The sequence below is a fragment of the Falco biarmicus genome, chromosome 4, assembly GCF_023638135.1.
Source record: "Falco biarmicus isolate bFalBia1 chromosome 4, bFalBia1.pri, whole genome shotgun sequence".
Taxonomy (NCBI): domain Eukaryota; kingdom Metazoa; phylum Chordata; class Aves; order Falconiformes; family Falconidae; genus Falco; species Falco biarmicus.
In genome coordinates, this window is record NC_079291.1 from 80,415,820 (window position 1) to 80,441,599 (window position 25,780).

Genomic DNA, 25,780 nt, shown 5'->3' on the forward strand with positions numbered 1-25,780 from the left:
CCGTTCTTTGTGACTAGTGAATGCTGTATACCTCAATACATCTTTTTTAAAAAAATAGAGCCCTTCAGTGTACGAAGAGAAATACTGTTATCAAATGAATGTTCCATGTATTAACAAGACTTTAAATCTAAATTAGAGAATTGAAGAATCTGATTGAACAGATAACTATTACTATGTTTTTTTCTTCTAGGCTCTAGCAGGTGAAATAAGTCCTTTCTTGTGCAGCGGTAGCCATCAAGTACAGAGAGATTGCCAGCCGAGTGCCCTGAATTGCTTTGTGGAAGCCATGTCACAGTGTGTTCCTCCCATTCCCATCAGACCTTGTGTCCTGAAATACTTGGGTAAAACTCATAACCTCTGGTTTCGTTCTACGCTGATGCTGGAACATCAAGCCTTTGAAAAAGGACTGAGTCTACAAATTAAGCCTAAACAGACAACAGAATTTTACGAGCAGGAAAGCATAACTCCTCCTCAACAGGTAGTGTTAGAGTAATTGAAATACCTTGTGAAATGAGAAGAGAAAAAAACAGTGATAGTGTAGTGCGGTGGTACCATAGTCATATTTTTCCATTTAGGTTGGAAAAGACCTTTTAAGGTCACTGAGTCCAGCCATAAACCTAATGCTGCCAAGTCCACTACTAAACCATGTCCCAAAGTGCCATATCTACCTGTCTGTTAAATACCTCCAGGGATGATGGCTTCACCACTTCCCTGGGCAGCCTGTTCCAGTTCTTGACAGCCCTTTCGGTGAAGACATTTTTCCTAATACCCAGTCAGTCTCCCCTGGTGCAACCTGAGGCCGTTTGCTCTTGCCCTGTTGCTTGTTCCCTGGGCGCAGAGACCGACCCCCCCCCCTGCCCACAGCCCCCAGCTGGAGGGAGCGATCAGGTCCCCCCCGAGCCCCCTGCTCTCCAGGCTGACCCCTCCCAGCTCCCCCAGCCGCTCCCCACAGGGCTTGTGCCCCAGCCCCTTCCCCAGCCCCTGCCCGGCTCTGGACACGCTCCAGCCCCTCCACGTCCCCCTGGCAGTGAGGGGCCACAGCTGCCCATAGTATATGAGGTGCCCCCTGATCAGTGCCAAGTACAGGGGGACAAGCACTTCTAAATCTTTGTATTTAGAAGCTTATTAGTGTTGATTTTCTCTTAATTCAGTCAAGAAATTCCTGTCCTTGTGTGTTTGCGCATACAGACACTTGCAACATTGACTGCTTTGTGTCTTACCTACTTCTCATGCTTTTCTTTCATCTGTCACTGATATTTTCATATTTCTCTCTTGATCCCTCTTTTCCTTTTGTTTTTGACACTAACTCATTTTCTGCAGCACCGTAGAACTACATGAAACCATTTCTGCCCCTAATTTTAAATCTTGAGTAGAACTCTGTGTTGTCTGTCTCCCTTAGTTTCCATAATCAAGTTGGTTATTATATGGCCTTAAAGAATTATTAAAGGTAAACAAAATTGAGTTATGTGTAAATAGGTGCTGTTGTGTTTAGTGGTCTGTCAGGTATTTATGATCTACTTAAGCATGTTTCTGATCAGCTGAGGAAGCTGAATATTAGATTCCTTTTACATTAAAAACTTAGTTGTTGGTTGTTTTTGGTTTCTATGGTTTGATCTATTGGGGAAGACAAGCAAGAATCAATGTACAAGCCACAGGTAGTTTTTTTTGTCATGTAATGCAGTGTTGTCCTCAGTACTTGGTTGCTGCTAATTGCTTGCCTTCTGGAGTTTTTTCCATGTCTTTCTCAATTTGCCTCAGTGTAGAACATGTGGTTTTGCTATCTACTATGCTTTATAAGGACAGCTTGGCTGTGGAGAAGTAAGTGTGCTTAACATTCTAGGAAATACTGGATTCCCTTGCTGAGCTCTACTCTTTGCTACAAGAAGAGGATATGTGGGCTGGACTGTGGCAGAAGCGCTGTAAATTCCCAGAGACAGCAACAGCTATTGCCTATGAACAACATGGCTTTTTTGAACAGGTACGCTCTTGACATTAGAAACAATTTGAGTAGTTCTACTGTCAGAATAAATATTATGGTCAGAAAAAAAATTCTGAATATTAATAAACAACTTCAGTATTCTAAAATAGAAAGCACTGTAGCTTTTCTGCTGGCTAAAGTAGTAGTTTAAAGGCCGTGTAATAACTAGATAAGCTGAGATTTTTGAACACATCTGTCGTTTTTTCCATCACATTTGTAAAGCTGCAAAATAGTGACTATATTCAGGAATGAATTAACACACTACACTTTTTTTTTTTTAAACTTAGACTTTATAAAAGTTTTTTTATAACTTTTTTTTTTTTGTAGAGGAAGTGTTGAGTTAATGTGTATATAGCAGGTGGAAGAATAAAATGGTTTAAATTTTATTTAGGCACAAGAAACTTACGAAAAAGCAATGGAAAAGGCTAAAAAAGAGCACGAACGGAACAATGCTTCTCCTTCGATCTTTCCTGAATATCAGCTCTGGGAAGACCATTGGATTCGGTAAGACTTTAAAGCTGGTGTAGAACAACTATTTTTACCCTGCAGTTGAAGTAAAATACCCTGCTGTTTAAAACATTAGTTACGAGAATAAACCTAGCTGAGGACTTAGCTCAGATACAGGGGAAACTTAAGGGAATAAAAAAAGCTGGTTTTTACTCCCTTAACAGAACCTCAGAAGTGATATGCCTGAAGTGTTGTAAAAGTGTAATTTGATATTGGTGGAAACAGACTGGAGCTAAAATTTGTTTTTCTTATTTAAAATGGTTGTTCTGGGAGACACAAAATGCAGCTCTTCCCTGTTCACAGATTTCTGTATTATAACTGGTAATAAAAAATAAAAAAATAATAATAAAAAAAATCTTCCCATCTGGAGAAGACTTCTACAGTGCTTGCAGAGCTGTTCATAGACAAACAACTATGCAGATAATATTCTGATACACAACATTTATAGTCACTTTTGTTCAATTTTTATTTTTTTGTTAACCAAATTGACAATGCTTTTGATTTTCGTAGTTGCTCTAAAGAATTGAACCAGTGGGAACCTTTGACAGAATATGGCCAGTCCAAAGGTCATATAAATCCTTACCTAGTACTGGAATGTGCATGGAGGGTCTCAAACTGGACTGCTATGAAGGAGGCTCTGGTGCAGGTGAGCGAGGGCTTTCTATGCTAATGTTTAGTTTCTTTCTTCATTTTAATGATTACATTGCTAACAAGTCAGCATTTCAGTTCATTTCACAGACACAGTGAACTGCTCTTTGGAAGTTATCTTTGATGTCCCAGCGCACAGCTGGGTGTTTTGGCAACTGAACCATGTAATTTCAACAGACAAACTTGATTCTCTTTTTCTATCCGTTTATAAAGCTGTACTATGTAAAAAAATCTAGCCAGGGCAGGTGAAGGACAATGTGCATTGTAATGAGTAGCTAAAAAGTGACAAATGCTTGTCACAGAAGTGTGTGCCAGCAGGGATATGTGGAGAAACTTAAAATGGGACCCTTGCAAGTATAATGTGTAATTTAAAATAGTACATTATTGGGGAGGGACATTTTTTTTGTATTTTACACCTTTACAGGAATAAATGTCCCTTTTGTGAAAGGGAATGAAGTATGAAAACACATCTATTATCATACCCCTGTCTGTGGGCAACATAACTGTGCTTCCAGGTGTAAAAGGGCAAAAGGCCATCATTACCTGTGGGGTGGGTGTGTGTTTTAGCACCTGAAAGGCAAAGCCAAAGCGTTCTGAACTGCTCCTGCCCAAACCTAAAACTGCTAAACACAATTTATTCTGTTCATCTCCACTGCACGTGAAGGGGGATTAAGACCTGTATGAAAATGTGAGGGTCGGGGACTGATTAGCTGAATTACGTTACATACCTTGGTATATTTGAGGAATATTTGTAAGGCTGTGTTTCAGCATCCTTGTTAAAAAGATCCCTGAAAAAGTAACATATTAAATCTCAGTTTCAGTATTAATTGGTTGGCGAGGCTGGTGTACGCTGCAGATTATAGCAGTAGTTACTGTTCAAATGAAGAAAGAGACAAATTTGTGGTTGGTTGTGTGGTGGGAAATGTATTGGGATTACTTGGCGCATGCTGGTTTTCATGTTTCTTGGATTTTAGAGCCCTGCTTAGCAGAGGTGTAATAGGTTTGTTTTTCTTTCCGTAGCAATGTTTGTCTGTACTGTCTGTCCAGGGATTGCTTCCTGTATCTGTCATCTTTTGCTTTCTTTTTAAGTACTCAAATACTTTATTACTGCAAATTTACTGCTAGATTCCTAACTTGATTCTCACTTTGAGTCTACTTTAGTTCCATTTAAAATGAGGTTCATTTGATTTTGCAATGTATCCGTTACATATAATTTTAAAATATCTTGGGAACACTAGAGGTTGGAGCCAGTATGGTCAAGACTGGAAACTGGAGATCTAACAAGAAATGAGGGACAGGAAGACCAGGTAATGAACCTCAGGCAATGAGCCTGGGATTAGGAAGCAATGAGAAGAGTATGAGGTGAGGATGAAGAAGGCTGGAGGAGTACAAATTTGACGAGGAGTGGCAGGGATAACTGGGTAAATAGACAGAAGCAAGAAGTTGAAGGAAGTGATTTCCTTCGAGAAAGTGTAAAAGGACGTGGTAAAACCAGCGGAGAGGAGGGAGGCATTGAATTAGATGTTGCAGGGTGCGTTAGTGGGACTGGCTGTGCAGGAGACAGGGTTTGAGTTGATGGATAGGGAGGCAGATAGGGACCTGATTTGAACAAGTCACTGAATTTTTCAAATCACTGATTACAGAAAGGGATGGGTTACTTCTGGGGGAAAGGTACTTCGATTCTACAACTGGGTTTATAAAGTAAATAGAATCATAATGCATAAGCACAAGGGCATACCTAGTTTTTAGACGATTGACTTTCAAATGTGTTCCCAAAACAATTTTTGTGTGTATAACCTTTATACTAGAAAGCATACAAGTAAAAATGGTGAGACCAATTATAAGCAAGAGTAGGCTTTTGTGAAGTGACACTGTTTAAATCTACAGTCTTTACCAAAAAAAAAAAAAAAAGGCTGAAAAGTATTTTTATCTTTTCTCAAATTGTGACAGTTTGTGATAAGTTTTTGTGCTAGAAGTAAATATAACTATTGTAAAGACTACTATATATATACGTTTATGACAGAATGCTGAGGCTTCCAGATGGCACAGCTAGTAGGAGTTGTTCCCTCTAAGTTCCTTATTTGATCCTCCGTGGAATCAGAAAACTTGAGTTTGGAATTTTCTGATGTTCCAAGGTTTCCTCAGAAGCACCGATGATTATACTTTAATAGTTTAACACAAAGTTTACAGAACCATAAAATGGCTTGAGTTGGAAGGGACTTCTGGAGGTCATCTGGTCCATTGCTCTGTCCAGAGGAGGGCCCCAGTACATCAGGTTGTCTTGCCTAGCAAGAGTTTTAGGATCTCTTAAGAACTGAGATGCCACAGCCTTTCTGGACGTATTCTTCATCTGAAGTAGCATCGGTGTGCCTTATATGTTGTTTTAGAAAACAGCGCAGTACTTGGCTTCTTTTGTTAGAAACTAAGGAACTTGCATATGGCAAGTGAGGTAGTCACCATCTTCGTTTGGTCGTGGATAATATGTATTGTTTGTTCTTTCCTGCTGTTGACCTTCCTGATTCATTATGGAGTTCGTTATTGTGTCCTGCTTGTAATTCATTTTTCTGAACAGCATGGACTTGTAAAACATTTAACTTTCCCTTTGACCTTTCCTGGGTTTCACTCATGAGACTGTGTATTCTGTGTTGTGTGCTTGATGAATGAATACTCTAAAGTTTTGGCTGTTACAGAACAGCTTGAAGGTGGGGGGCACACTACATAGAGAAAATAACACTTTGAAAGATGTGAATCTGGAAGATCTATTTTCTTTTGGAATATAATTTATTTTTGTGTGTGTGTGGATAAAGTTAAAATGGCTAAGGGAAACATGCTGTAAATGAATCCTCATTTTCTGAGAAGATGCAACAGAGAGAGAATACATAGGCAGATCCTTCTATCTGAGCAAATTTTGATGAAATCTTACACATGCAAAAAGCTGATCATATTTAGGTAACTTGCTCCTTGTCTTCTCTTAGGCATCTTCTCCCCAACTGTTTTAAGAACCATCCCATGTGAATAAACTGGTATTGTTCTTGAGGTTATTATAAAATGTTAGGCCATCTCATGCTTCTTGGGGCAAATGACAGATTTGTGCATTGGAGTCACCTGTAGATTTGTCTGGGGCTTTCCCCCGCCCCCCCCCCCCCCCCCCCCCAACTTCATATGCAATATCACTGTTCTGTAGTGTGGTTTTTTCTTTTTTTTTTTTTTTTTTTTTAATTTTAAGGGAATATACCCTCTTTTCATGGTGCGTAGGGTTGTTCACCTGTGATTACATCTGGTTTGTTTCTACATTAAGTAGAACTGCAGTTCGGAAGGTGAGGATACCACATTAAATCACAAGCAAAGGGGAACTTGCTGATCTTCATTGCACTGTTGCTACATAGTGTGACATTACTGGAATGACTCTGGTAAAGATGCCAGAGTTTGGAATAAGAGGGTGAATTGCATATTAAAAATACAATCTTACTGACAAAGTTCTCAAGCAGAGTCATGGGCAGTGTTTTTTTGTATTGCAAAGAGCCAGAAGAATTAGTTCCTCACTTAATTAGTGTTTATTGTTTCATCAGTACTGTCTTTTGAACCAATACCTACCAATTAATAATATTACATGTCAAATTGACAGCTGACTGTTGAGTTTCATAGTATTTGCAAGAGATGAAGCATAATTATGAAAAAGGCTGAGCATCCTTTAATTCCAATATCTTTCAGGATTAAGTTCTTGTATACAAAATATCCTAACAGCATGCTTCTTGTGACAATTTAGTCTCACATGATAAATATGCAGAGTTGTGTGTGTCTCTTACTTTCTCCAAAGTCAGACTGAATATTACATTTTTAAAATGTAGTATGTTTACTCTTCTGTAATGCTTTCTTTTGTCAGAAGGGAAAATAGGTAGATACAATCAGTATGTTTTACTTTAAAGGCTGAACCATGTAAACAGTAAAAGTTGTTTGATTAATTAAAGGTAGTGTTGTCTTTTGATGGAACCTAGATTAAGGGTGTCCAACCATTGCAACGTTTGAATTGGATGTAGTACTAATGGTTCAAATTAAATAGGTGTCTCTAAAGATGGATTTTATTATTTATCAGCCCATGTGAAGCCAAATCTGTAAGCAGCAAGCTGCATATGCTACAAAAAATATGTTATATTTACATTTTAATTAACTTCCTTTGTCCTTAAACAATTAGTATTTTTGTCCTATTTAAGTGTGCAACTTCCTTGGCTAATTATAGAAATAGTATTATTTGAGAAACCTTTAAAGCCTAAAATAAGAACTGTGTTGTACAGTACGTTATAAACCGTGAGTTTGAACAGAATGAAATACTGAACAGAAATTGTGTCTGACAGGTTCTGGTTTTGGAGATTTGCAAGTTGAGTAGAAGTGACAACCCCGAGTAACTGCTCATATGCTTCAGCTGCAGTTATATTAAATGAGATATTTTCAGTGATGAGACATTTACTAAATGACTAAGGAGAAGATGCTGCTGAAATCATAAATGGAGCTTTTGTGGCTCTACTCAGATTCTTGTAAAAGTTTCAGGACATGTTTGCATAAATATTAGGATGTGGAAGAATAATTGAGTCTATGCTGCTATAGTTGCTATTCTGGTTTTATTGATATCCTTTAATGTGGCTGTTTTTTATCAAGTTCCATGGTTGATTCACAAGAGAGGTCAGAAGGATGGCAAACATGTATCTGTGTTCTTAAATCTTTGTGAAACATTTTTAATAATCTATCTATTAAAGTCGAGCTATTAAAACAGCAAGTGGCCTTTGATAGGACCCAAGACTCATTTCCGTTTGCTCACATTGCCATTGTGTTTAATGATCCAGTAGATAATGTAATAAAGAAAGAGATTATTTTCACTGTGTAAGTGTAAGATTGCTACCTGGCAGTTTCTCTTTGCTGGCTCAGGCATAAAAATCAGTTGAGGATAACAGAAATAACAGTTGTAATGGTTAAGATAGAGTATATCAACACGAAGATAATGCAGAGGGATTTCTGTGTTGCATATCAAACCATAAAGGGTTTGATGTAAAGCGGAAGAAAAAGAAGGGAAAATGTTCTAGATTTAAGACCTGCAGTGTCAGCTAGGGAGCATTGGCTAAGTGCAAGTTTACTGTAAAATACTCACAGAATTTAGTTGCTAGACCATTAAAGTACTTTACTGTTTTTAGTTGCCACATTTCTGTTGTTCCAGGATTTTAAGAAAAATTTTAAATTACTTTAGCACTACAACCTGACTTTGTACCTGCACTGAGAAATGACTTAAAAAATTATTAACTGTTTATTTTCATGAACTTAGTAATGTCCTAGAGCAGGCAGGTAGGAAGTATAATACTGGCATAATGTGCTGACATATGGGGGCGCGGGATCATGTGAAGTGAGAAGTTGACATTACTTGTTCTGGAGCGCCTGAAGCATTTCGGAGGTAGTATGCGTTATCTGCTGAGAAGCATCTTTTTTTCTTTATACAGGGTGAATTGGTTTGCAGTGAGCTTCATGCTCCTGTTGCAAGACTGCTTTCAGCTTGCTCAGCTGTCTGAACACTACAGTTGTCAGTGTAAAAATACCCTAACAGCAGGTTGTATGCAGGCATTTCTACTCTTGTGCTGAATTTGCAATTTATGTGCTAGCCTGCCCTTGCCAATAACTTTGAGAGCTCAGACTCCTCTAATGACAAGATTTCTAGTAGTTTAGTCTGGTATTTTTAGAAAATGAGTGAACTTTAATAAAAATAAAATTGAGTGTTTGCTTTTATATTATAAAATAATTTTTAAAAGTCTGCGTTGGAGTATGAATGATCTTTACTAGACTCTTTTCCATTTCATTACCAGGTGGAGTTGAGCTGTCCAAAGGAGATGGCATGGAAAGTGAATATGTACAGAGGATACTTAGCAATCTGCCACCCCGAAGAGCAACAGCTTAACTTCATCGAGCGGCTGGTAGAGATGGCGAGTAGTTTAGCTATTCGAGAATGGCGAAGGCTTCCTCACGTAGTCTCACATGTTCATACTCCCCTCCTGCAGGTAAGAATGAGAAGGTTTTTATTGCCAGTTGTTTTTCAGTGGCAGGCTTCAGAACTTTCAGTAACTGTAAAATATTTAACTGTGTAGTGCTGATAGGTTTTTCATAGTGATATTTTTTTGTTAAAAGTTGCAGAATGTGCATTTCAATTTGGATTCCTTTTAAAGTTTTTGTAGTTTACTTGAGAATGTTCTGTTTGTAGCATGCAGAGGTAGCTATTGAAAAATTGATCAGATGCTCATCTTTTTTTGTGGGCTAATACATAATGCACTGCAGTACTTGGAGATCTTGAACGTTCATTGGGTTTTGAAGTGAGATCCATTTTGGGTGGGTATATTACTGCATTCTGTTATTTGCAAAAGTTTAGCTCTTGTTACTGTTGAGGGAACCTTTCATGCCCAGAGGGGAAATTCTGGAAAATCTCAGTGCAACACAATCTGGAATTTCCTAACAGGGATGCATGCGCTTCTTGATGGGCTGTTGCTTAGAGAACGGTGAATGAGCCTTACCTGTAGAAATGCAGAGGACCTTGCGTTCTGAGTCTGTTTGTTTGAGCTGATAGAATACCACTAGAACACTTCTTGATGAAATTTAATTCTTTACTGCTAAGTCTTCACTGATAATTCAAGTTTTTCCTCCCCTAAGAATGGCAGTATCTGCAGCTTGAAAGGATTAGTCTTGCTAAATAAAGTATTTAAGTGCTTCCAGATATCAATTAAAACAAGCTTTTAGAATAATATGTATATATCCCTCATGAAGAAATGATAGATTAGTCAATGACTGACAGAAGTACAAATGTATGCAGTTACATGCATTTGCACTGCAGTAATTACTTTTTTTTTAATATCAGATAGTATGTGATTAAATACCTGTGAGAAAATTAAATTTACGTGATGAATGAGTGTAGGATGAAGGTTAAGCTATTGTGAGAGCTGATACTGAGATGATGGTAGGAAAATACTACTTTGCTTAATTTATTTTGTTTCAAGAGATTTCACTCTAAATTTGGACTGCTGCTTTTTTTTTTCTCTCCTTCCAAATAATTATCTTATTTGCTTGATTAACAATGAATACAACTGTTATCTGCCAAGTGGTAGATTAGAGAATACTACATTGGTTTTACTGTACTACAGGTAATTAAATTCCATTAAAGTTTGTGGGCCTTTCCTTCAGGTTGTTGAAGTTTTAACAAAATGTCTCCTGCCTTTAAGTAGGTTTGAGACTACTGCCATCTTCTATTTGTTCCTCTCATTAATTTGAGGATAGTAGATACCAGTGAGAAACCATTCTAAACTTATTTCTGAAAGCTAAGGTGTATGTGGAATAGCTTAAAGTAACACCTTCAGAATCATGTAGATGGTATTTCTGTACATGCAAGCTTCTATCAAGAAGTCAGATCATGGCCAGTTCTGCTGAAAGTTTTGAAGTCAGTATTTTTACTTGATCCTTGTATTTAGCATGCATGTTTCCTTGCGCTTTTCTGTGATTAGGGTTGATGTAGTAAGGTCAAACCTGTATGCTAGAATTTAATTCTAACCTGTGGTTTTATTTAAGTGCGTGTGGGGAAGAGGATGGGGATGAAGGGAAAGTGTACATTCCAGTAAATTCTTTCCTCTGCTGTGTTGTGTTTGTTTTGTTTTGTGGGTTTGGTGTTTTGGTTTGGTTTTGTGTGTTGTTTTTTTTTTTTTTTAAGAAAAAACTGCCTCTTCAAAGGAAGACACTACCATTTGAGGGGCAATTTGTGAAAGTATTTGCAGTTCAAAATAAAAGGATGGATGAGGGAATTTTTGTCTTAATATAATGAATGAAAGACACATCATAGTTACCCAAAATTAAACTTAACAAGCAAACCCATAGTATCATAGGAAGAAAATATTAAGTATAGATCAGTAATGTCTTTTTACAACCCAGTAATGTTAGGGCACTTAGGTTTTATTAGCATTAGGCATGCATGAAATAAACTGCTTGGTACTTTTACTCCATCCCTGGAGAAGGGGGGAGCCTGAAGGTAGGCAGGGACCTTCTGGAAACATGTAAGAAAGTACTTTATGGCACCTTTATTATTTTTTTTTTAATAATTTGCCTATTTATTAGGACTAGTGACCCATTCATATAAATACTGTGCTGGTGATTCAGTGGATGAATTCAACACTTCAGGTCAATGACTGAAGTGTTGAATTAATCTCCTGGACTTTTTGCTATTTTGTTAATGATTGGTTAAAGGTCATTTATGCAGCTAATAGACAGGTCCCTAAAAGAGCATTAACAGTTTCATCTTTATTTGATCATTTAAAGGTGGCATCATTCATTGAGATCTTTTCTAACAATGAAATTGGCCAGCTTGTTTTACTATCCTTTATGGTGTTTATATTGTTTAATGTTTTCTAGGCAGCGCAGCAAATAATTGAACTTCAAGAAGCAGCCCAAATAAATGCAGGATTGCAGCCAACTAATCTGGGGAGGAACAACAGCTTACATGATATGAAGACTGTTGTAAAGACTTGGAGGAACAGGTTACCTATTGTGTCAGATGATTTATCCCACTGGAGCAGCATTTTCATGTGGAGACAACATCATTACCAGGGTAAAACTGCCTGGTCCAGCATGCATTCATCATGTAATTTTCCAGACAACACATTGTTTGAAATAAGTTCTTTTAATGTTTTTTTTTTTTTTGTTGTTGTTTAAACATACAGGGATGGTTTTGATTTTGACAAATGTTTGTTTTTATTAAATTTCCTTTGAAGTGTTTCATTATCTTAAGTCATCATTTCATATGTATTGCTGTGTAAGATATTGCTGTGTATATAATTTTAATTTATAATGACAAATGTTGCATGTTTTATTTCTAGCCATTGTAACTGCATATGAAAATAGTTCTCAGCATGATCCTAGTTCCAATAACGCTATGTTGGGAGTTCATGCTTCTGCATCGGCAATTATCCAATATGGAAAGATAGCTCGTAAACAAGGGCTGGTCAACGTAGCTCTGGACATCCTGAGTCGCATTCATACAATTCCAACTGTGCCCATTGTGGACTGCTTTCAGAAGATTCGCCAGCAAGTTAAATGTTACCTTCAGCTGGCTGGAGTCATGGGCAAGAATGAATGCATGCAGGTATGGTAACTTTATCTCTGAAGTGGGTGGAACTTGGAGAATTACAAGGGCTATCGGATACATTGATTTAAATAAACTGCCTGTATACAAAGCAGGCTCTAGTTTTCTTGGCCATGTTATACCATAGATAGAGTGTTGTTTTAAGTAATGCTGTTAGTTAAAAGCAGTCATTGTCCTCTTTGAATGGAGTACTGTGAATACATTAAACGTTAGCTGAATAAAAAATAAAGTGGAAATATGTTTTTTTGAATCTTACAAGATAGGTGAATAGAAGGGATTTTGAATATTAGATTATTTACAATAGGAAGAAACACTATTGTAAGACTAACTGAAGCTCTGAGTCAGTTTTAAGTGTCTGACTCGTGAGTGAGGGATGCTGGCAAACTGAAGTGAAATTGTATGTGTTAAAAGGAAAGGAAAAAATGTGATTGTAGGCAAAACCCACTGACATAAGATTATAAGGTCAGCAAACTGGGACCTTATAATAATGTAACATAACATAACATAAAAAAACAAGACGGAAAAGGTAGCCGATCACCTGATGAACATTGTCTGTAGTATCTGATAGTTTTGCATATGCTGGCGGAAACTTAAAATTGTTCAGTCCAGATTTTTTAAAATGAAAATTAAATACTATAAATCTGTGTTATTTAAATTTCAAGAGAGTATTTTGGCTATTGTTTTATGATGCTTTCATCTTAAACCTTTCCATTTTAGAAGGCTTTTTCTCACTAAAGCTTTTTTAATAGGGTCTTGAAGTTATTGAATCAACCAATCTGAAGTACTTCACCAAGGAGATGACTGCTGAGTTTTATGCATTGAAGGGAATGTTCTTGGCACAGATTAACAAGTATGTTGGCTGGAAGAGGCAATGGCACACCTCTGAGAAAAATGCAACTGAAGTATTTCAGCACAGTATTTGAGCAGGAAATTCCATATGTTTATACAATTTGTCACAGCTCTGCAAGAAAGTGAAAGTATACATGAGAGTTCCTTTGTAGTTTGAAGATGTAATGGTTGGTCGTATTTCTAAGTATTGTAGGAAAGAACTAGTTAAAACAAACATTGCACCAGTTCTTTTTTGGAAAGTTTTGTATTTCACCACCACACCACCCCTACTAGTTGTGTGAATACTTAGACAAACTGTGTCTAACTGACATCTTAGTGTAGTTGTCAAAAGGAGATTGCTTTATTTATGCTCTTAATGTAAATACCACATGTAAAACCAAGGAAGAAAAAGTTTAATCTGTAACCAATTAACCTACCTCTTTGTTTCTCTCATTTCTGTTTGATTGTCATTGTATATGTCCCTTTAATAGCTGCAAGTGGTCAAGGCATAGGAACATGTGTGGTGGCACAGTTCAGAGTGCTTAGGTGAATCTGGAGTGTGATGCAGTATGGAAAGGCAATGCTAGTTTCAGATAATGGAATTTGAAACACTGATGTGGTGTGCATTGGAGACATCTTGCATTGTGGCAGTTAAACACCTAGGTGAAAGCCTTGCTTTCACTCAACTACTTTTGTAATATTTTTGATTTATGCAGACAGGCATCTTGCTGTTTTGAGGAAGATCTCTCTTTAGTTCAATAAACAAGTATCTCAGCAGTCAAATTTTATTTGGTGATGCCAAAAAAACCCTTTGGATTTCAACAGCGTTTAGTATGCATGGTACTTAATGGCAGTATTGCTACGTGTTACATATGGGTGGAATAATTCCTTTACCACTACGTTGTGGATGCTTACGGAATAAAATCCATCAGGTTTTAAGCTGTACACTGCAACCTCACATAGCAATTTAAGTCAGGAAGTGATGAATATCTTCTTATGTGGATACAAGAGAGAATTTTAAATAGGCTGAATGCAATTACTTCGATGGAAAGTGCAGTGGGATTTTTTTATGGCCATAAGCGACCTTTGTTTCAGTGAAGGTGTAAAGAGAAGGAAGCGTACCTCCCCCCGTCGTCTTTTAATTTTTTAAAATGTATGCAGATAAAGTAATAGGCAGCTAAACTGTCTCTATTTGTTCTTTTGGGACAGAATGGATAAAGGATTCTGTTTAAAACATGGTTCTGATGTACTTACAGTTTCTTAATCTTACCAAAAACGTACAGGCATTTTTTAGCACTGCAGCTGAGGTCGGGAATTCAGGTCAGCTACAGTTAAGAACAGTGACAGCACTGAACCTGCGAATGTGTGACTACTATCACCTGTGTGTTGACTATATACTGGAAGTTAAAGGTCATCTCTGCTCTGGCATCTCCCTGTGCTGCCCATTTGCTGAGCAAGGTGATAGAAACCATTTTAAAAAAGTCATCTTGGGTGTCAGGAATGATGGATTGTAGAGGAGAAAAGAAAACAGACTGAAAAGTCCCCTTTTTATAAAGGGGAAGTAATGGTACCAAGTCATCTTATCAGGCTGCTGCTGTGGTAGTTCGCTGCAAAACCTGAACCTCTGAAAGCAAGTAATGTTAATGTAACATAAAAACTAATATATGCTTTGACAGACAAAGTTACTTTCTTTTTTACAGTTTTGCCTTAATAGTTATTTTAATTTATCACTATAATCACTGTAATTCACCAAGGTAGTGTTTTTATAGAAAAAATACATTACAGTTAATTAAAAAAAAATAGTCAAACAAGCATTATGTTACTTTTGTATGGCTTATTTCAATGCTGCTTCTATAAGGGAGAAGAGAAGCGGTTTCTATTAATACAGAACCTTGGAATGCTTTAAAAGTGTCTTCATTTCAGTAATGTGAGTTTTCTCATCGTTTATTTTTATGCCTGAAAAGTTACATAGGGTCAAGGGCTGCATATATATTGGATGAATAATGCCAAATCTTGGACTAGAAAACCTTGAGGAAACCTAGAGAAGCCTTCAGAAGTATCAAAGAAATAACCTTTTGGTTATGAAGAACTGTGTGATTAACACATATTCCTTTGCTTTTCCTGTTAAAATAAGCTTTTAAAGCTGTGGGGATGAGGAACTGAATTTTTGCAGATAATGTTGATTGTAAATTCTCTCATGACTTTGGTGGGAGAACAGTTAAATAAAATATAGTCCTCCAAAAGAGCTGATACAACGTCTTCCCAATGTTGTTTTTTCTTACTCCCTTTTTTGCTCAGCAGAGGAACAATTTTTAATGCATTTGCTTTGTCTTTTCTTGTGTTATCATTCACTCTTTTTTTTTTCTCCCGGTATCATTGCTTTGGGTGCTATGGCAGTGCCCTGGAAATTTATTTATTTTTTTTTTTTTTCAGGAGATATCCGGAGATCTAAGATAATTGTGTAGTTGTTTCTGTTATGAAGCATGTACTTTCATAGGTGCTGAACTTTAAGGAAAGCTAAGACAAAACAGTCATAAGGGACCTTACTAGAGAACTTGATGTGAAAATGTAATTGAGTACCCTATCAGAAATCTGTCTTACATAGTGTAGTAACTTTTTTGTTAATGTAAAATTCATACTCTTTATTTGTCACAATGCAGGTCTGAAGAAGCAAACAAAGCTTTTTCTGCAGCTGTGCAAATGCATGATGTGCTAGTGAAAGCATGGGCAATGTGGGGCGATTACCTGGAGAATATTTTTGTGAAAGAACGTCAGCTTCACCTGGGTGTGTCTGCTATTACTTGCTACCTTCATGCATGTCGTCATCAGAATGAGAGTAAATCAAGAAAATACTTAGCAAAGGTAAGACCTAGATTTTTTTAGAAAGAATTGGAGCTCCGCCCCTTCGGAAGAGGCAGGGATAATGGTCAGTGTCCACATCTGTGCAGTTAGAGAAATAGCAGGTACTGATGGAAAGCTATAATTTAGGTAGAGAATCTGCATATGGTTGCTGTTGGGTCACTGCACGTAACTCATCTTGGGTTTTTCTACTTCATTGGGATATCTGGGGTTTTCTTTAGGTATGGAACCTTTTTGTGGTATAAAGGGGACGAAACACATCCAGCATTTCTGCTATATAATGGGGTGAAATATCTGGAGAAAGGCATCCTTTGGTCCTTTAAAGTAACATAATTTGATGTGTGTTTATCATTACTATGGATAATTCATAGTAACTTTTACTTAAGTATTGCATTTTATTTCAAATATGCCTTTTCTGTAAATTTTTACTGTAACTCAACAAAATTTCAGCCAAAAAAGCGCTTTGTAGTTAGTATTGTGGTTACTATGGACATATTCAATCTCTCCCATGAAAAAAAAAGCTAAAAAATGGCAGCAGACTGTGGAAGACAACCTGTTTCGAACATGAAACAAACACATTTTTTTAGATTAATGGTGGCCTCAGTAGCACTCTGAAGTTTTATTATTCTCCCTGTCTGGTTGAATAACTGTTAGTGATTTTTAGTCAGTGCTTAATATATTTGCATTTAAATTGAGCTGTAGGAAAGGTATCATTAGGGGTGGACAGTTAAAATAATTAAAAACAACCAAAGAAATACTCAGGTTCTGGTGTCAGAGTTAATTTATTTGAACAGCATATTTTACATTCTATAAACACGCCTCATTTTCCACCCCCTTCCCTACCAAATACCCAAAGAATTTGTGGAATGCAGTCATGTTCATTTACTTTTTTCTGCCTTGTTTCATAGCAAGTAGTACACTTATATTTATTTTCTATTTCCTTTAAATATAATTTCTAAGAGAAAAAATGACATTGGCCAGGCATAATGAATGTAAGTTCTTGTGCTTTAACAACTTTAAGGCTTGCAAGGACTCCACTAAAATGCTAATAAAATACCTGTGTTTTTTGTGCATCATAATGATTGATGTGTCTTGAATTTAAGCGCTGAGATGTCGTCTTGAAATTCTCTTTTAGGTTCTTTGGCTACTGAGTTTTGATGATGATAAGAACACCTTAGCAGATGCAGTAGATAAGTACTGTATCGGTGTCCCACCCATTCAGTGGTTGGCCTGGATTCCACAGCTGTTGACGTGCCTGGTTGGCTCAGAGGGCAAACTCCTTCTGAACCTCATTAGTCAGGTATGGAAGATAATCGCTAATTCTTTATTGTCTGCAATCTTTGTTTTCAAGATGAGAGACAAAGATTTTTTCAAAGCAAATTATGAAAATGCCAAGCTTTAAAAATGCAATTGTTTAAAAAAAACCCCACCACCAAACAACAAAGGCAGTTTCTCTCTAGAATATTGTTAAATTTCAAAGTGAGTGTTACTTAATGAGGTTAAACCCAGTGAAGTTGTATGCCATATGCACATAAGGCGTTATAGCTTTCCCTCTGGAATTGTATTTATTAGACTTTTGTGAACATTATGGAACACATTTAGAAACACAGAGTTAAATGCTTGTAATGCAGGAGTAGGGATAAAGAATTGTTAACTTCAGTGACTAAAGGGCAAACTATTTCATTAATTCTTTGGGTTTTATTAGACAATATTAAAAAACAAGGCTCTGTCACCATCAGAAATGTTTACTGGGGCTTTGTAAGTTTTCACTTGAAGTTTAGCATGACAAACAGACAAATAAGGATAAGGTTTAAGGAGTTAGATGAAGAAACTGAACTTACTTCCTGGATATGTACCTCTGAACTGACAGATACACATTTTGATTAGTCTTGCTTTGGAATTTTAAGAATTTACTGTCTTTGCTGTCTGTTTTTAAGCAGAATCAAAGAATAGAATGTATACGTGTATGTCAGTTTAAAGTTGGTTTAAGCATGTCTGTAGACTGAGGGAGAATAAGTGACATCTTCTTGTTAATGTGTTTTTAGATGCTGTTTTGGTATTGCTTAGTGTGAACGGGGTTCCAGCCTGGTTTCAGAGATGTTAACTGTTCATGGGCTAACTTCAGCTGTGTTTTAGCGTGTGCACAACCTGGGAGCATTTTGATGTTTGCTCGTTTGGGTTAATGTAAAACAATAGTGAAGTCCTGTTAATGTACAGGTGAACACACAACGACGCTGCAGTAGCCTGAACCACAGGTCACTCCTGCCTGCAGTGCTCCACTGGTCCCTGAAAACTGGCAAAGGACAGCTGCTGTGCTGAATTCCTCACAGTGCTCCTTTCCTTCCCCCCACTCTTGATTTTTGGGATGTGGACTTCATGATTTGTGTGGGTCCATTCCAACTCAAGATATTCTGTGATCCTGTGATATCCAGCTGCTTTTATACTATCTATCTCTTATCCTTGCTCTTTCAGAGCTCTGAGAATATGTATTTTTATAGAGAGGAATCTGTCCATCTGTGTTTGCATATGCATTGATACTTGTGTACACAAATCTAGATAAGTATGTGTGTGCATATGTATATATATATGTTTCCTTCCCTCTCTCCCTAACATGAAACTGAAACTTTGAAGAGGCGATGTACCCAAACAGCTTAAGAAAGCAACGTAGCTAAGTCAAAATTTCTGATGTGTATGGCTTGATACTGTCTTGCAACACCATGTGCTTGGCTGTCTACTGAGAGCAGACAGAAAAATATTATTTCAGTGACTTGTAGACACTTTATTTGTTGAGATCTGTATAAAATTTTAGGAGTGCCTACTCAGAAGTCCTGCTGTAGGACTTTATGAGCTTAGGCTCATAAATATCACAGATATTTTTGTTACACTTCAGGTTCGTTGAAAGAATATAAAATAAAAAAGTACCAAATTTTCAGTGTTACTAATTTAAAACTCTTTAAGTTTGCAGAAGTACTAGAACCTAAACCTTACAATTATCTTCCAGTGATTTACTCTTGAATTACACATGAAGCGTGTGTGTGTCAGATCAGTAATCTGCCACGAATATCATATTACTGAACAGTTAAATGCCATTGCAAAATTCCTACCGCTTACCAAGCCCATTTGGATGGAGAAAGAATCCCTGGTTTAGTAAAATTGTGGCTGTAGAAGCCTCTAATCATGTCTTCAGGTGTGCTCTGTTGTGGGTAGTACTTAGACACATTGTTTCTTTCCTTTTAATAGATACCGAGATTTACAGATTTTAAAGGGGATGCTGAATGTTAGTATCTCTTCAGCATTTTTTTTTTTTAATGGAAGCCATAAAATCTTTTTTTAATCCTTGGGTGAAATTAGTATCCCCTTAGTCTAAAGTGCCACAATTGGGTGGAGTGAAGTTTCTCTCTAATGGGCCTTCATATCAAGTATCATGGGGCTTGCTGGGAATTGTGGCCTAACTTAAAGACTAACCACTGTCATGATGTCTGTGTTTCTTCCATTACCTGCCTGAGTAAGATCTTTGAGCAGGCCTGGCTGGTACTCTGGCATTAATGCTGTTTTCAGGTTTATCAAGCAACGTGATCTGGAAGCCCTCGTTAGGGAATGCCTTAGCAGTGTCTGTAGGGAGTTACCATTTCATCCTCTTAAGAGTTTCTGTTACTGAAAGAATCTTTAAAACAAGGAGCTGGATTGCACTCAATTACAAAGAGAACCTGTACATGTTGATCTGATTTAGAGTCAGTTTTCCTTAACTGAGAAATATGTCTGTGTGTGTCTTCGAATAGGTGGGAAGGGTCTATCCCCAAGCTGTCTACTTCCCCATTAGGACCCTCTATTTGACCTTGAAGATAGAACAGCGAGAGCGCTACAAAAGTGGTGAGCTTGATCATGATGAAATTGTTTGGGTTCTTTGTAACTTATTTTGAGCTTCACCTGATTTTATTGGGAAAACTGATTCTCTAGAAAACATAACCAATTTATAAAGGCTAAAGGAAAAAAAAATCTTGACGAACTTTGCTTGTATTCATTTGTTCCTGTGAAGTTAAATGTACAGATGGCTTGAGCTGTCTTGAATTTTCTTGAATAAAATATTAACCAAGTAGAGTTTAATCGCCTTCATTCCCGTGCCAACTTAATTATTGAGAATTACATATTCCTTACTGGATTTTTATCTTTAAAAATTGGTGGAGAGATAGAAAATTCTTGGATTACAGGTACAGATGAGCATCATAGTTTTCTGAGATGTTGTAGTCTAATTTTGTTTGAAGGCATGAACCATGTGACATTCAGTTTCTTTTCAAGTAAGTCCAACTTTTAAAAATAGTTTCACAAAGGATGAATTCATGTAACTCAAGTGAGGGAAGCTGCTTTCCCTGAATAATCTCCACTTTAACGTTTCCGTAATAACTTCTTAAGATGAATGTTCAAGTGAAGTTAGCATCTAAGTTTACAGAAAATAAAATCAATTTAGGCTTTGAAGAAATGTTTGGGAGGTGGGAAGAACATTAAACAACTTGTGCAACACCTTTTTTTCCAACAAGTCCTATTTCGAACTGTTATGTCAAATGATTCCACAGAATTTCATCGTTCTTTTGTCCCATATAATTTTCTGGGAATCCCAGGAGTGCACTTGAAGAATTCTCCGTTCTGTTCTGTGTTCTTTGTTATGAAGTGCATTGTTTGTTTAATTGCCTTTTCACTTGGGAATTGGTTCACTAAATTTTGAAGGACTAATTAAATAATGTCTTATTTTTCTTTGAGTACTCTTTTGGAGGAGGAGGGGATGCCCACATACCATAATACTTCACTACGTTCATATCCAGTGACAGGCGTTTCTCTGCCAAATTCTTGATATTGCCACATGCACATCTAAACCCCCAAATATTTCTTTCTAAACCCCCCAATTTTTCTGAATTTCCGTAGGTAATACATGATTAATACTTAATGCAAATCTAAAGCAAATTCTTTGAACAATTTATTTTACTTCATGAAGACACGTCTCAGGTTTATGAAAGGTAATTTTTATGTTTTTAAAATTTTTTACTTTCTAGATTCTGGGCAACAACAGCCAAGTTCAGTTGGAAACCAGTCCCACTCTGCCTCAGATCCTGGCCCAATCAGAGCCACTGCACCAATGTGGCGATGCAGCAGAATTATGCATATGCAGCGAGAATTACATCCAACACTTTTGTCTTCTCTGGAAGGGATCGTAGATCAGATGGTCTGGTTCAGAGAGAATTGGCATGAAGAGGTAGTTGGCTTTAATACACCTTCATATGTATGTATCACTTAAGGAAAAGTTAAATGCAAAATATTTATCTGGAGTTATTTTTAAACATTAAAACATAACTTCGTTTTGATTAGTAAACTGATGTATTTGTAGAACTGATTGTTCTGATGGGCGTTTTAAGGAGCATGGTGATTTCTGGAAGAAATGCAGAGGTTTCCCAAAACTAATAATTAGATGAATGCCTCTAGGATTTAAGCTGTTGCTTGTACTAACTCAAAATTTATATTCTTACTAAGTTTCATGGATACCAGTTTCCTTCTTCATCTGGTGGTCTGTGACAGGTAGTGTTAATTGTCTGAAGTTTGAATTATAACAGGGAGCAGATGGACATGCCACTCTACTTTGATTATTTGCCTCAAAGTGTCGGGCTGTTAAGTTCTGTCTACCTAGCACAGTGTTTGTTTGAAGAAGGATTCCTCATATCACATCTTTTTCTAATATATCACAAAATATATCTAAAACTTAGCTGCTCTTAAAAGAGCAAGGTGTACTTTGGGGCATTTCTGCTGCTCAGTTTATTTGCGGTGCTAATAAGAATCAGTGCGCTCATTGTGACTGACCCTCTGAGGCAATTTAAAAATACAGTTTTAAATAAATGTTTCTGAGAATAACTTCACTATATAAAATGCAGTGCAGGTATAAATACTTGCTGTCAAATCAGAAGTCCTAATTTTCCTGACTCTTTTCTCTTTTTTTTAATCCTTAGGTTCTTAGACAGCTGCAACAGGGCTTGGCAAAGTGTTATTCCGTTGCCTTTGAGAAAAGTGGAGCCGTTTCAGATGCCAAAATCACTCCTCATACTCTAAATTTTGTCAAGAAGTTAGTCAGCACTTTTGGAGTAGGTCTTGAGAATGTCTCTAACGTGTCCACCATGTTTTCTAGTGCAGCCTCAGAGTCACTAGCTAGGAGAGCACAGGCGACAGCTCAAGATCCTGTGTTCCAGAAGTTAAAAGGGCAATTTACAACAGGTAAATATTTAAAGTGTTTTTTTAAATGATACTTTGAATTTCCAGAGAAATTTCCCCCTTCAAAGTTCAACTGTGAAGAAATTCTGCTTTTTTTATTCTTCTTCCACTATTTTTCTTAAGAGAAAATACAGAAAGCAGCACCTTTCTGTCATTCAGCAAACCGTAAATAGTTTGTTCCAGTTTTCTGTGGAGTAGTAAAGATAATTCAAATGAAAAAACAGATGTCGACATAAAGAATTAGTATATTGTTGCATTTTTATTACCTAAAACTGTGGTCACATCACATACGTGTTTAAAGATAAATTACTTCACTATATTTTTGCAATTTGTGTAGAACTGCCTGCTATAGATGAGGGACGATAATGATCTCTATTTTACAGTGATGCCAGAATTTAATGAAATTTTTACGCCAGAACTCCAAACTGACAGTATTATGTGAAGTCTTTCAAAACAGCCTATTTCTGATGAGTAAGATTACTTCAGTGTTTTGGATAACTAGATTATAAAAATCCTATTACACAAATTTACATCATTGTTAGGTAAATGGAATCAATAACTTTAATCAGATCTAATAAAAAAGATAGTTAAGGGAGGTAGCTTTCTTTGCTTCAGTCGTTTTTATCAGTGGAGTTACATGTTTGAGTATCTAATGCTGATTTAAAATTCTAAGAAAAGGTGTACAGTAGAGCGTGGTTTTGATATATTGGGAGAAAAGTGTTAAGGCCATGTGCTATATGTGACAGGAGGTGACACCGATTGGCATCAGGGTATTGGATTGATAGAATTCTCAGTTTTGCATAAATTCCTATCAGAACTACATCAGGTTTTACTTAAAGATAACTGTTTGACAGAGTTTGACAAGTGGATTTATAATGTTTTTTCAAGCATTTTACTGATACTGTTGTGAAAATAAGTGAACTGATGGGAAACTTGTGAAAGTAACTCAGTTGTAGGTATGGCCTACATAGCTTGTGCACACTGTATAGCATGGTGTCCTTTTTGAGACACAAGAGTTGCATGACAAAAGATAATGAAAGTCTTGAACCATATGATTAAATTTTTAATGGATGAAGTGTACTAGGAAGGGAAATGGAAGTAGAAACATTGTGTGTGTCTTTAATGGGAGCATACAGGGAAGAAAAAAATAATTGGGCAGTGATTAATGGAATGAAGTTTAACAAGTCCAAATGCCCGATTCTGTGCATCGGATGCAGTAATGCTGGACACGGTTGGGAGAGGAGTGGCGGGAGAGCAGCCCTGCCGAAGGGGATCTGGGGGTGCGGGCTGGGTGCGCGTCAGCAGCATGCCTGGCAGCCAGGAGGGCAAATGGCATGCAGGGGTGCATCAAACACAGCGTGACCGGCCGGTCTAAAGAGGGGATTATCCCGCTGTATTGAGTGCGGTGCAGCCTCACCTGGGGTGCTGTGTGCGGTGCTGGGCCCCACCATATCAGGACGTGAAGGTCCTCCAATGTGTCCAGAGGAGGGCAACAAAGCTGGTGAGAGAGCTGCAAGGAATGTCCTGTGAGGAGCAGCTAAGGGCTTCGGGCTTGTCTAGTTTGGAGAAAAGGAGTCTGAGGGGTGGGCTCATGGCTCTCCACAGCTTCCTGAGGAGGGAAGTGGGAAAGGGAGGTGCTGATCTCTTCTGCCTGGGATCCAGTGATGGGGCACATGGGAATGGTTCAAAGCTGCACCAGGGGAGGATTAGGCTGAGCATTAGGAGGGATTTCTTTACTGGGAGGGTGGTCAGGGTGGTCAAACACCAGAGCAGGCTTCCTGTAGAGGTGGTTGATGCCTCAAGCCTGTCAGTGTCTGAGGCTGTTGTGATGTAACCCCAGCCAGCAGCTAAGTTTAAAAAACCCAAACAAACATTCATAACTGTAATGGAAAGGAGAGGGAGAGAGAGGAATAAAACCCAGGAAAAACAAAATGAGTGATGTACCATGCAGTTGCTCACCAGCTGCTGACCGATACCCAGCCAGTCCCCAAGCAGTGACTGGCAGCCCCTGGCCATCTCCCCCTAGTTGAAGTTGATATACCGTGCATGATGCTCTATGGTATGGAACACCCCTTTAGCCAGTTCGGGTCAGCTGTCCCGGCTCTGCTCCCTCCCAGCTTCTTGGGCACCTGCTCACACTCACCCTGCAGAGCATGGGAAACTGAGAAGTCCTTGGTCTAGAGCAAGCACTGCTTAGCAACAACTGAAACACCGGTGCGTTATCGACATTATTCTCATGCTAAATCCAAAACACAGCACTGTACCAGCTAGAAAGAATATTGACTCTATCCTAGCTGAGACCAGGACAGAGGCATTTGGACAGTGCCCTTAGTAACGTGCTTTAACTTTTGGTGAGCCCTGAATCGGTTGGGCAGTGGGACTACATGATCGTTGTAGGTCCCTTCTGACTGAAATGCTATGCTCTGCATTTAATACTAGTTTGGACTTGTTTTTCATTTTTAATGTGGTTTATATGTCTCTACATTGCAGCAGTAGTATATAGTCACTTTTTTATTGCTGTAAGTGTTGTTGATATGCTCAGGTTTTGTTGGATTTGAGTTATTTTTTTTCTGTCACAGTATCTCTTTAGTTTCTTTCCTTTGAGTGTTACAGAGATCAGGGGGTTTGGAAGTTCCAAAGGAAAACTAAATACAACACCAGGCTCAAGTCTGCAAAATCTAAAGTAATGTTTCAGAGTGTTTCTAGAAAAACAATTAAGAAAGTTTAATTAATTGCAATTCAGTTACAATTTTTGGATAAAAAATAGAGAGGATTTTCAATTTTTATTATGATGTATATTTTTTGCATATCTTTACGGTATAAATGGTAGTTAAGTTTTTCAGGTTTGCTATCTGATCATAGCATTTACAAAGAATCATATGGAACAACATATAAAGCAAAGAACAGTAACATAGACCTGGGCATAAAAATCCTGTAAGTCATAAAATACAATGTGTTTCTTAGTAAATTTTAGTTTAATAGTAAGTAATTGCTTTCTGTATTTTTTTTTTGTTGAAGAGTTCATGTTTTATTTTTTGAGTATGATTAAACATTAATGTCTACAAGATTAAAATAATTATTTTGCTTGGTACTAGATTTTATTTTATTTTAATCTAATAAATTAGTGTTTTAATCCACAAATGAAGTGTGGGAAAACAGAAGAAATTAAACTGATAAATGTACTTAGACATTTTAGTAATTTAATTCATTATGCAGAAAATGAAAGAAAGTCTTGTATTAATTTTGTAATAGCAGTAAAATGTGCATAAATAAATTAATAGGATTGTAATTACTGTACTGAAGATAGCAAAGGCGGCTATAACATAACGAGAAACCATTTGTAAATCATGCCTGCCATGTCCTTTTGTCACACTAGAATGTTCATGTTTATTTTTTCTGATTCTTAGTACCAGTTGCATTTAGATGATGGACAGCTAATTACAGCCGTTGCCTTCCATTCCAAAAGTATCCAAGCTGAGGAGCTGTCTTGGAGTAAACTCTCTTCTTCAATTATTTCCAGATTAATGTTGGCAGCTATGTTTTATAGACACTTTCAACTA

General features: G+C 37.3%; 1 protein-coding gene across 4 annotated transcripts in view; it reads left to right on the forward strand.

The window, feature by feature from the left end:
• TRRAP (transformation/transcription domain associated protein) overlaps positions 1-25,780 on the forward strand; it is a 96,900-nt gene that overhangs the window by 56,567 nt on the left and 14,553 nt on the right. For 2 of the 4 annotated variants that reach the window (XM_056335115.1, XM_056335116.1), the window contains exons 53-65: positions 191-478; positions 1,841-1,978; positions 2,370-2,482; positions 2,996-3,131; positions 8,977-9,168; positions 11,555-11,783; positions 12,019-12,284; positions 13,034-13,134; positions 15,773-15,974; positions 17,107-17,271; positions 19,751-19,841; positions 21,017-21,216; positions 21,962-22,223. In XM_056335115.1, the coding sequence (XP_056191090.1) occupies positions 191-478; positions 1,841-1,978; positions 2,370-2,482; positions 2,996-3,131; positions 8,977-9,168; positions 11,555-11,783; positions 12,019-12,284; positions 13,034-13,134; positions 15,773-15,974; positions 17,107-17,271; positions 19,751-19,841; positions 21,017-21,216; positions 21,962-22,223 (2,383 nt within the window). The remainder of the gene's footprint in view (positions 1-190; positions 479-1,840; positions 1,979-2,369; positions 2,483-2,995; positions 3,132-8,976; positions 9,169-11,554; positions 11,784-12,018; positions 12,285-13,033; positions 13,135-15,772; positions 15,975-17,106; positions 17,272-19,750; positions 19,842-21,016; positions 21,217-21,961; positions 22,224-25,780) is intronic. The other 2 variants (XM_056335117.1, XM_056335118.1) reach the window with 1 other exon arrangement.